Source organism: Sander vitreus, chromosome 14, assembly GCF_031162955.1.
Source record: "Sander vitreus isolate 19-12246 chromosome 14, sanVit1, whole genome shotgun sequence".
Classification (NCBI taxonomy): domain Eukaryota; kingdom Metazoa; phylum Chordata; class Actinopteri; order Perciformes; family Percidae; genus Sander; species Sander vitreus.
In genome coordinates this window covers 16,149,651-16,161,657 of record NC_135868.1, presented here as the reverse complement: position 1 = coordinate 16,161,657, position 12,007 = coordinate 16,149,651, and the positions used below count along the sequence as shown (strand labels likewise).

Here is a 12,007-nt window from a genome sequence, read left to right as displayed (position 1 = left end):
CAGACAGTTTAGTCAGCACATTACTCAGTTGATAGATGACCAAAATGCATTGTATAGAGAGTCATCTCAGTGTGTTTCTCGAAACGTTTTTTAAGTAGTTTTTACAGTGACTGAAGCACAAACTCTCCCCTGTGCATGCATCACTGGGCTGAGAAATATTCAGTAGTAATTGGGGGTGTCTATTTTTTTTAAGCTTGGTGTGCGGTGTCTTTCAAGCTGTCTAAGATCTGCTTTGTCTTTCTATTTGTAGTGTCTCTTGCCATCTGGGTAACTGCGACCAGCCAGGCAGATGAAACAAAAACAGTTGGCGAAGTTGCTCATTCACCGACTCCTCACACGTGATTACAAAATAGTTCATTTAAGAAAAGAGACGTCAGAATTTAGGCTTTTCAGATTGACCGAATAATCACTACTGGTAGATTCTAATTTTTACATTGGCAGAAATTCTGATACAATATTGGCCAGTTAACCCTGACACCCTGTGGTTATGAACTTTTAATCAGTTGCAGTAATCCTCAACAACAGTGGTTCTTAGTTGTTGTTGTCTGATGTACCCCCACATCCCTATCAGATGAACTCCTTATCAAGACCACCCATGTTTCTAATGTGTTCATTTCAGTTGGTTTTAAAGTGGATGTTAATATACAATTGAATTGTCAATGTTTAGGTTGGATTTGATTAATTTTGAAATACTTATACTACCACTTGAAGTAGCAGAAGCTAATTATTTAAATCGTCTATCCATTACTTTGAGCTAATTAGTGTACTTGCCTTCAATTCAGGCATACTTATATTCTCATTTTTTCAACCAATTATCTATTACTTATAGACAACTGTATTTCACCTGTTTATCCATGAATTCTGGATAATTATTTCAGATCTTGATCTTCTTTTAACTAACTCTTAAACCATGTATCCATTATTTCTAGCAAACTATTTCAACTTCTCTGCTAACTTGCTATAGTTTTCATGCACTCTCAGTGGCAACACATGGCTTCAAGGTGTTACAACTGATTCCGCTTGGTGGGAGTTGTTTGTTGTGCAGTCAGCCTATTGTAGCTGGTAATTGTGACAATACATTTACACAAGATCTTTTCAAATTAGTTGAGCTTCTCCACAATCTTTCCACAAACCACCTGCAGACGTACCGTAATTGCAGATTTACCGCCTGGGTTGCTCATTCCCTTGGTTGGGGAATCACTGCTTTATAACTTGTAACGGTGTGTAACAGTCTGCCCTAGAAATAGGTTGCTTCTTCCAGTCAAATCAGTCAGCCAAGAGGATGCAGGACCTTAATCTACCATATCTCTGCTATCCTTCTTAAAAAAAAAAAGAAGCTTTGTAGCTTTGCTTATTTAAAGCTAATGTACTTGCACTTACTACTTGTTGTCTGGAGTTTGAACCTTCAGGGTTGAAAGCACTTAATTGTAAGTCACTTTTGATAAAAGCATCAGCTAAATGACATGTAATGTAATGTAATGTTGTCCTCTTTCATTTCTGATACGATAAGACTGGTATGTCAAACCTGATCACTCTTTGTCTCAGATTAGACCCTCAAGGTTTTAGTCTGAGAGGAAATGGGTCTTTCTTATCGTTTCCAAAATGACTGCTGATGATTGTATTATTTTTGTGTGAGTTGCAAGTTGCACTTATTATTTTTATGTTGAAACAGAGTTGATGTTTCTGGTCTAGAACATCTTTATTGTAAGACTGACACATGTCGCATGACATGTGAAGGCCAAAAGCCGTTCACTTATTCTATATACTACAAGTGTTGCTGGAGTTGACTTGGAGTTGGACTTGATTGACTTCTTATATTTCTGTACCTTTAAGATTTATTCCTATGAACATTTCTCTTTGGAATCAATAATTAAGATTATATACATATCCAGTATGTGTTTGTTTCTCAGCAGCAGCTGTCCACTGCTGTTTTGTTGTCTGACTTGCACTTATTTTTTAAAGCAACTTTTTAATGTGAGTGCTTAAAATGCATTTCATTTCACACACATTAGCCCGGTGAGAGACTTGTTGATTGCATTACTAGAGAAAGGGCACCATTGTGTGAAACTATGAGAATTGGTGTAGTGTCCAACAAGTGTTCTCTAACTTTGGACTATGACATCTAGACCAGCTGGACCAGCAGCTGCCACCTGGCTAATCCCGCCTTGCTGTTTGCTGTTCAAATGGCACAGAGGGCGGGCAGTGCTGCTGTTTCCTCTTTCCGACCAAGTAGTTACAGGAACGTAGTTATAGGATCAGTCCACCTCTAAACGGTTCTACTAACTACTCTCCCCCAAAACCGTTTTTTTCCATTTGCATTCACACTGGCCAAGTGGCCATAGGAACTGACCTTTTGTTATTATAATCACAGCCATCTAACCACCACTATGCGGAAAAGGGAAAAGACCCTGCCCTGAAGTAGGAGCTGAAAGAGTTACAGGAACTGTGGCCAGAGGAACTTAATAATCCCTAAATTGGTCCAGTCGGAACAGGAGAAAAAAAGGGTTCTAGGATGTTATGTTCTAGGAACTGCAAAAATTGTGTGCAACTCACTTCTGTCTCTCTCAGCTCTTGTTCTACTACTCTGTAGTCAGCCACTGTGACGATCAGCTAGCTTTTGACTAAACAAAAAACTAGATTAAACTAAAGCATATCGATGAAACTTGTAAAATGTAGCAAAGTCCTCTCGTTTTGTGATCATGTTTTTAGTCACAAAAAAAGGTATTGTAAGGTCACGCATGATACAAAATATAGAAAATACAGAACTATATCTACTAGCTGCTGCATTATTAATCATTTAGAATACAATAAAAATGTATTTATGTATGTATGTCATTTTTTTTTTGTTATACATGTGTTCTTTGTTTTTCCTACTTGGAAGTTTATGTCATTTGTGGTAATGTTTCATGTATGTCTGTTGGTGTTATTAAGCTCATGTATGCTTGTATGTATGTGTATGTCTTCTTTTTTTTTATACGAGCGACCCGGGGATGCACAAAGAATTTCAGCCTTGGCTGACAATGAAGTTGTATCGTATCATATCGTATTACAGAGTATACAGTATTGGATATTTTAAAGCTTTATTATCTGATGTTTTTCACGACTCTTTTTTTAATAGTTATTTTTTATTATGTCTATGACTATATATTGTTTCTTGAATGCTGGTTGTTTTTTGTTCTCAGCTATCTCTTGATCTTAATGAGACCGCCTGATAAGTTACTGAGATGTTTACAGTAATGTTGAGAAAAATATAGATTTTCTTTTTTTTTTTTCTTTTTTTTTTTTTAACCAATAAGCCCCAGTATAATTCTCCAGCCTGCCCTCAGTGATCTTTTCTTTTGAGTCAACTCCTCCTTTCCGCCAACTACCACGCATCATCTTACATGAGTCTCACAAACGTTAATGTGATAAAACACATGAAAAAACATAAAGAAAAAAAATACAATGATTGACAGATAATGGAAATACAACATGGGTGTTTTATCCTAACCTTATCTGAAATAAGTTCCACCTCTCTGTTGTCTGGTAATACTGTACTGCCTTTTAATCTTGCTGTCGACAGTTACTCTGAGACATCTAACAATAACTTTTTCCACTGGTTAAGTGGGACAGAGTGTGGCGGATGCCACATAAGTGCAAACATTTTTCTTTTCAGCAGCACACTATTTCAAACAAATGTTTTCACTTTGAAGTTAAACTTAATGCATTATCCTTAGTTTATTTGAGATAGTTTTTTTTAACCTGTTCCTAAACAGATTTAACCACGAGGGAACTCTAACATCTTTCATTGGAGGAATTCACATCATGGATATAGCTGTGAGAATTGCACTTTGAACTAGAAATGTATGTGACAATAGTTTTGGCAATTTAAAGAGATGTTGACAAGTGTGTTACTCAACAGAAACAAAAATAATGTGCTCTTCTCGTTTTGAACCCGAGATAATGATGGAGATTATCCAGTGGGGACTTCTCACTTCTCCAGTGTCGGGGAAGTGTTTATACTAACACCTCAAACATAAGACACAATTTAACAGAATTTATGTTGTGTTTTATTGTGGAGTAGTTCTCAAACTGAAGTGGCCATTACTTGAGTAATTTTTGTCAGAGTAGAGCTGTGTGGTCCCAGTGGTCTTCTTACAGTACAGTACCATTTTCTACTGTTCATTTTTCAGTAGTATTTTCAGTAACATTACTTTCAGTAATTTTTTTCGGTACATCTATAGATGCTGCCTACCATCCAGTCATATGTCTTCAGGTTTTTCTTTTGCAAAAACAAGATAATTTGAATGCATTTATAGCTCTCAAATGCAGTTGACATGAAACCAAATAAGGTAAATGTTCAGCTATAATTACTGTATATTAGTACTGTTATTTTTTACATACTGTACATTCATTCATTCACATAAAACAACTACACTTGGTTACATTGTTCTGATTGTTGTCCCACTGACTATATATGACTTGGCGTGCTGTACTTGTATTACATTCTGAGTCAACAAATCTTTTTTGAAATGTGTTCACTGACCTACTTGTGATTCTGTATTTCAGTTTTGTGCTGGTGTTCAGCTGCTTGGTGTTGTCTGTGTTCTCCACAATCCCCGACCACCAGAAGTTTGCCAACCAAAGCCTCTTCATCCTGGTAACACCCCTTCCCTCTCTCTACTTCGCTACACAAACACAAACACACATGCACAAACACACACATACTATGACTACATCAGCATTCTTTTCCATACGCTGTCCTTTCATACACGCCATCTCACTTACTGCAGTGTATCAGTATGTGCTTGCGTACGTGTTGCCTTGTTTGCCGGTAGAGGCACAGACAGCCGTGTAAGCAGGTGGGAGGATTCAGGTGTTGTTGACTGTGCAGGAAATCACAGACATGATCCACTAATCCTAATAGCTATCCCATAATCTCCCATCTTCCTCTGTGCTCCCGCTGCTTTAGTGAAAGGTAATGGACACTCGCTTTCTCCTTCTTAACCTGACTCGTCCTCTTTCAACCCAGTTATCCGTTAGTGGATTTTACTTACACAAATATGTCTAATGACAGATTGGTTCAGTGCCCATACAGTCCAGAAACCTTAAAGTAAGAAAGACAAAGAGACGGACTAAGGGGAGTGTTAATAGGCTCTGACTGTGACTGTATAATATAACTTACACATAAATCCTTTGATTTAATCTTTTATAAAATAAAAAATAAATACATTTAAGTGTTGAACATACAGTTCTTGCTTTGTAACATTTATTAGCCTCTATTAGCATTTTAGCCTTTATTTTACCAGCCAGGTCAATTAATATGATGTCATGGCAAAGGTTTAATAATTAGAACATAAATCATGTAAAGAATATCTACATCAGTCAACATCAACATCAGTGTTTTCCATAGATTGAGAAATAATGAGCGGCCGTCTGCAGTGCAGGGAGGTGTGTTCATGTGCTACTGTAAAGATTGGAAAATTGACTTCTCGACTTTGATGTCCATCACACATTAACACTGAGGTTTGCTCATAGCTTCATGTGACGATTTAAATAAAACAAATAACTTATATGTAGTGTTTAGGGGACACTTTTATTTTATGAAATTTCTACACATGCTAAACAACTGATACATACACACAAAAACATGTTCTTGGGTAGGTGGGGGAACATTTGTTTAGGTGATCTGTCCAACACTATGCCCACTTGACTGCTGTATGTCACTGACCCGTGTGTGTGTGTGTTTGTGTGTGGATTGTAGGAGTTTGTGATGATCGTGGTGTTTGGCTTGGAGTACTTCATCAGGATCTGGGCAGCTGGCTGTTGCTGCAGATACCGTGGATGGCAGGGACGGCTGAGATTTGCCAGGAAGCCCTTCTGTGTCATAGGTTAGTGTGTGTGTGGATGAACAGTACACAAACCCACGTCAAAGTGTGTGTGTTCATGAAAAGAATTGTGAAATCTTATCACCTCATAATGACTTTTCTTCACCTCTTCTCTCTGTGTTCCCTTTCCGAACATCTCCACAGACTTCATAGTATTTGTGGCATCACTAGCAGTAATAGCAGCTGGGACGCAAGGCAACATTTTCGCCACGTCAGCCCTGCGCAGCATGCGTTTCCTGCAGATCTTGCGTATGGTTCGTATGGACCGACGGGGAGGCACCTGGAAACTACTGGGCTCAGTGGTTTACGCTCACAGCAAGGTGGGAATGACAGCCTGCTAAATATAGTCCTCATTTTACACATGCTCTGCTACAAACATACTTACTCTGGTTTATATGAATGACCTACATTTACGAACACTGGTTGTGCAGACATTGAAAAATGAATCCATGGTAGCCACATACAGCATTATGGATTATTATAACAGCAGGAGGGAAGGAGTTATTAAAAGGCTGGCGATGATGGTCAGGATGGTTACTAATGGGATAAATAATTTAATAGCGCTCAGTTTCGAGGAATATATGGTGGGACTACTGATGACCAGCTGTTACTTGATTAACTGTTACACTCACTGCCCTCAAACACAAAAACTCCCTTTTAGCTGCTACGTTTGGGCAATGAGTTGTTAGTTTTTGTGCTGACCTAAACATGAGTCCTAACCAATCTGGTGCAGAACACAGTTAGACGAGGGCGATAATGATGAATTGATGCATCAGCTGTCTAAGCAGAACTCTGCCGCCAAGTCAAAAGTGGACGCCAAATGTGATGATGCCGGGAATTTAGCCAATAATGATGATAGTGATACGGTAATGACAGCAGGGATTATGATGGTGAAGATGCTGTTGCTGCTGACAGGTGTGATTAATTCCTCCTCTCTGTCTCTCTCGCTCTCTCTCTCTCTCTCAGGAGTTGATTACCGCCTGGTACATAGGTTTCCTGGTCCTGATCTTTGCCTCCTTCCTTGTCTACCTGGCAGAGAAAGACATCAACTCAGACTTTAACACCTATGCAGACTCCCTCTGGTGGGGGACTGTGAGTACAACATAATGCACAAAGGATCTCTGTGGATGAAGAAATACTATCTTACTTGTGTCATCGAAATTGTCTTATTAACAAAAAGAGACAGATAAGAAACAAGACAGACAATTCAAACACAAATAGTCATATAATAACCATAAGACTTATGTGAATAGTACAACCAAACAATAATAACAATGTACTTTGTAGATCACAAGTATATTATAATCCTTGACAACTTTGTTGATGATGTCCGTTCAGAGGGATTTCCAGGCGTTAACAGCAGAGAACTAAGTGTTGTTTAGTCGTAATTCCGAACTTTCCAGATGCACTTCCTATTAGTATATTTGTCCGAAGTGATTGCATAGAAATATTAACAGCAGTCTAGTATTTTAGGTTTTAGGTTATTTTGTGAGTGTTTTTTCTTTTTATTAGTTAGTACTGGTAGAGATACAGACAGAGAAACCCCTTAAGATGGTTTTCAGAGCAGAAATACACTTCAGATTGATATGAGAATCATCAAGGAATAGAAGGATTATAACCTGATCAGCTCACACAAATTTACCGTAACATTGTTTTAAAAAGTGACGCCTGAATAGCTCACCTGGTAGAGCGCGCATCCATAAAGTGGCTTAGTCCTTGACGCGGCGGCAGCGGGCTCAACTCCGACCTGCGGCCCTTTGCTGCATGTCATCCCTCCTCTCTCCCCTTTCATGTCTAAGCTGTCGTGACGGAAATAAAGGCCTAAAATGCCCAAAACATTATCTAAAAAAAAAAAAAAATGCTATTGTGTGTGTGAGATCATACATATATATATACTTTTATAACCACCCAGATTACTCTTACAACCATTGGCTATGGTGACAAGACCCCGCGTACCTGGCAAGGACGGCTCCTTGCTGCTGGCTTTGCTCTTTTGGGAGTCTCCTTCTTTGCCCTGCCTGCCGTAAGCCTCCTGTATATTCACATCTATATATATTTACTCAAAGCCCTGTTAGTATCTCCTCTCAGCCTGGTCGGAGTTGCTCTCCTGACTTGGATTTGACCTCTGACCCTTAGGGAATTCTGGGTTCAGGCTTTGCCTTAAAGGTTCAAGAGCAGCACAGGCAGAAACACTTTGAGAAGAGGAGGATGCCTGCTGCCAACCTGATACAGGTAATGGCCACAGTGAGAGTCATTAAGGCTGTTTTAATATGGCGTTTAATAAATTCACAAACAAGTGGAGAGTGGATGATGTTAACTTTGACTTCATGTGTCTGTGTATTTGTGTCTTTCTTTAGGCTGCATGGCGTCTCTACTCTACAGATGCCAAACACTCCTATCTGACAGCTACATGGTACTTCTATGACAGCATGTTGCCTTCATTCAGGTAGGCGCTCCTATCAGTCTACATGCTCAGGGCTGAGTGGTTTTAACCATCAGAAAACTGTGGTTATCTTTGGTCATTTATTTGTGTCATTTGTCAAGTGTTGTAATAAATGCAGACAGAGATTTGAGAGTTGTATCTCGAAGTTGAATTCTGTACAATAATAGTGTTATTTTGTCCTTGCTCATACATTCAGGTTAATATGAAAACACAGCACATACAGTATCAAATTGACCATGAAGATCTAGGGCAGGGTTTAAATAAATCGATTTTCCCATATAAATCGTGAAATCCCAAGATCGATCTGTTAAGCCTAAGAGACGCGCATGCAGAGGCTGTAGCTCCGCTTTAAAGCTAAATATATTGTAGAGTAAAAATATTGGTATCATATGAAACTAGACGTATTGTGTTGACTGCTGTAGGGTGTTCATGGTAAATAGAAAGTACATTAATGTAACTGCTTTGGGGTCGATCCTTAATATTTTAATAACGCCCTTGTTCCTTGTACAATTTACAGCGTTATCGGAGAATCGCTTTTATATCCAAGCAAAACTGGTATTGTAATTGAAATTTCCCTAATCAAATGGATATTGAATTGAATCGAATCAGAATCGAATCGATTTGGGAAATCGCCACTGATTTACACAGCCCTATAAAGAACCCCATTCAGGAAAATGTGTGCATTTGTGGTTTAAGTAAAAAGGAAGAATATTTCCTTTCATTTTTAAATTATTATTTTAAAATTAATTTGGGCCCAGCCCTTTTAAATGCCTCTGCCACCACTATTCAATTACATTTGTATTACTTTTATTCTACGCAGTGGTTTCTTATATCTTGCATTTATGTATTAATTTGACTAATTTATATTTGCTTAAAAGGAGGGGAACATGAGAAACTCAAATAGAAACGTGTATATCTTTTACATTAAAGTGCCCATATTATGCTCATTTTCAGGTTCATAACTGTATTTTGAGGTTGTACCAGAATAGGCTTACATGGTTTAATTTTCCATATTTTTGTTGTACTGCACATTGCTGCAGCTCCTCTTTTCACCCTGAGTGTTGAGCTCTCTGTTTTAGCTACAGAGTGAGGCATTACACTTATATCCCATCTTTGTTGGAAGTCGCACATGCGCAGTAGCTAGGTACTGTGCAGTAGCTAGGTACTGGGCTATTAGCTAGAAGCTAACGCTGCTAGCAGTTAGCCACCTCGTTCTCAATGGCAAAACACTGCTACAAAACACACAAGTTCACCCTAATCTACAAAAGAAATTGTATAGAACTACTTACTTGTCCCTCATCTGCAGGTATTCAACGCAAAGTTGGAAGTGTACCCTCGTTTAGAAGAAGTCTCCCGGCTAATCCTGCCTTGTACTGACTGAAGTTGGAGAAACAGCTAGCTAGCTGATGTGGTATTAGCTAAAGTGGTTAGCACAAACCAAATGTTTCGGCCGACAACGTAGATAGCCCTACTGGCTCACCCGGAGACTGAAGGCAGGATACATTCAGAAACCTGTGTCTCACTCAAAACAGCATGGATGGTTTTTTTCCAAGTTTGTATGCGTGTGGAAGCACCATAGACACAAAATAACACCCCAAATCCCAGAAAAAGTGATTTTTTTCATAATATGGGCACTTTAACATCAAATCAACAGTTTCACCTTGAAATATTAAAATTTTTAATTTTCCCATATATTATTTCTCTCAAGTATCCCTCTTCTTTTGAGTGTTTGGACCATTGATTTGGCCTTTTTGTGAGTTGTTCCATATTTAGTTTTTTGTTCATTTGTCATATCTTTTTTTGTGTTTATTTGTGCACTTGGGGGTGTCAGAGAACTGACGCTACTGTTCAGTCACCTCCAGCGACAGCGTAACACCAAGAAGGTTCTCCACAACTCCTACCACACGCTGCTGTCTGGGCTGCGGCCCTACAGCTCCCCCTACCTGTCAGGGGACAGGTACGCATCCCTCCACCTCTCACAGCCTCACAGTACATCCAGACAGGTGTCTGCCTACACTCACACACAGACACCTACACACAATCAAAACATTAACAACAGGGACTTACAGAAAAATACATTCAACAGGTGTACAAAGAAAATCAAGGCTGACTGCTTCCGGAGCTTTCTGCATGAATGTGTTGTGTATCTAACAATGTTTCACTAATGCTGATCTGAAACCACTGTGTTGCAGGCCCCTCTTACTTCTCTGCATCTTTGTCTGCTTAGCTCAAACTCTTGCCATCTCCACCGCCTCTCGCTGTTCACTCACTGGTTGCCTCTTACTGTCTTCCTCTTTCTCTCCCTTAATTTCCTTCGTATCTTTTCCATGCCATCCATTCTCCATCCTTCATCTGTTCTCAGGAAGGCAGACGTTCCATGCAGGTTGGTTCTTCAAGTCATGAGCTGTGCTTGTGGGTTAAAGGGTATTCATAGTGAGAGTGGATTTGCTGCATTAGTTTCATCATTAGCATAATCCTTAAACAAAAGCCAAAAAGGCTGATTATGTAAATTGTATATATCGGATTTATGCATGCATTAGATTAGAGAAGCACCTCAATAATGCAAGTTCGGCTGGTAGAAATGTCTTCGATTTGAGGAGCTGCTGTCACACCATGATGTTTAATGGGCTATGATGTTTAATGGGCTGTCTTGATGAATATACTCAGGTGAAACATTACCCAATACCTTTGCATGATCCTTCCTCACCAACCGGTTCAAACCCCACCTCCTCACTTCTCACTGACTGTGTCTCCATAATCCAAAACTGCCTCTCAGTAGTACATTTTCCCGTTCTAGGTAACAAGATCAGAAAGGGCTATTTGGAATATTGTGATGTCACGCCTCACCCCTCCACCTTACCGTCTCTCCCTAGTTTTTCCTTTGCTACGTTTTATCCTCACGGGTTACCCATGTACCCAGGTTGTGTCCCAGAACTTTTCGTCCTCCTTCACCCTCCCTGCCTTCTCCCACACCTCTCTTCCCCTCACCCTCTCTCCCTCTGCCTTGTGTGTCTCCTCAGTCAACTCCTTCCTAAAAAACGGAGTCTCTTCCGGATTCACGCTGGCCGCAAGCAGAGGTATCCATGGCAACAAGCCTGTGCACGGGGCACGCTAAAATCAATAACACCACTCCTACTCCTCCTTTAACATGCACATCCTGCTCACCTTGCCCTAAACACTCATACGTTTGTGGACTGGTGCAGCGGCTTACAAAATGTTTTGTTACTGGTTTCAACCACATCCTGCACTTACCAATTACATACCTTAAACAGGCGCTATACTCTGGTCCACAAATGCTTTAGTGAATCCTTTACTATGAAAAAATCCTATACCTGAAAGGATGTTTCTCCAGCTCGGTACTTCCTGCTGAAGAAACTAGGGCTGATTTTGCTTGGTTTGGCTTGAAAATCAGGATAATTTGTTGAAAACACAACAGAAGTCCTGATAATGGTTTATGATAATGTGACAAAGATACACATTTCTGGTTAGCTAACATAAAATGTTTCATTAAACATCTCTGATGAAAAAATAAGTTTGTTTGTCCCAAATTGGAGCTGAAGTAAAAAAAATTGCCCCCCTCTTGACCCCCGCTTTATGTTTTTCATTTAGTTGTTTGCCTCATTTATAGTGTCTTCTTGGAGAGAAGGTTTAAATGATTCAGCATGCTTTTCTATTTCAGATTTGTCATGTAACCTTT

General features: G+C 39.4%; 1 protein-coding gene across 3 annotated transcripts in view; it reads left to right on the top strand.

The window, feature by feature from the left end:
* Positions 1 to 12,007, top strand: part of kcnq4 (potassium voltage-gated channel subfamily Q member 4) — a 52,799-nt gene that overhangs the window by 28,298 nt on the left and 12,494 nt on the right. For all 3 annotated transcript variants that reach the window (XM_078268183.1, XM_078268184.1, XM_078268182.1), the window contains exons 2-9: positions 4,549 to 4,639; positions 5,744 to 5,870; positions 6,012 to 6,187; positions 6,834 to 6,959; positions 7,780 to 7,890; positions 8,004 to 8,099; positions 8,225 to 8,313; positions 10,142 to 10,267. In XM_078268183.1, coding sequence (XP_078124309.1) covers positions 4,549 to 4,639; positions 5,744 to 5,870; positions 6,012 to 6,187; positions 6,834 to 6,959; positions 7,780 to 7,890; positions 8,004 to 8,099; positions 8,225 to 8,313; positions 10,142 to 10,267 — 942 coding nt within the window. The remainder of the gene's footprint in view (positions 1 to 4,548; positions 4,640 to 5,743; positions 5,871 to 6,011; positions 6,188 to 6,833; positions 6,960 to 7,779; positions 7,891 to 8,003; positions 8,100 to 8,224; positions 8,314 to 10,141; positions 10,268 to 12,007) is intronic.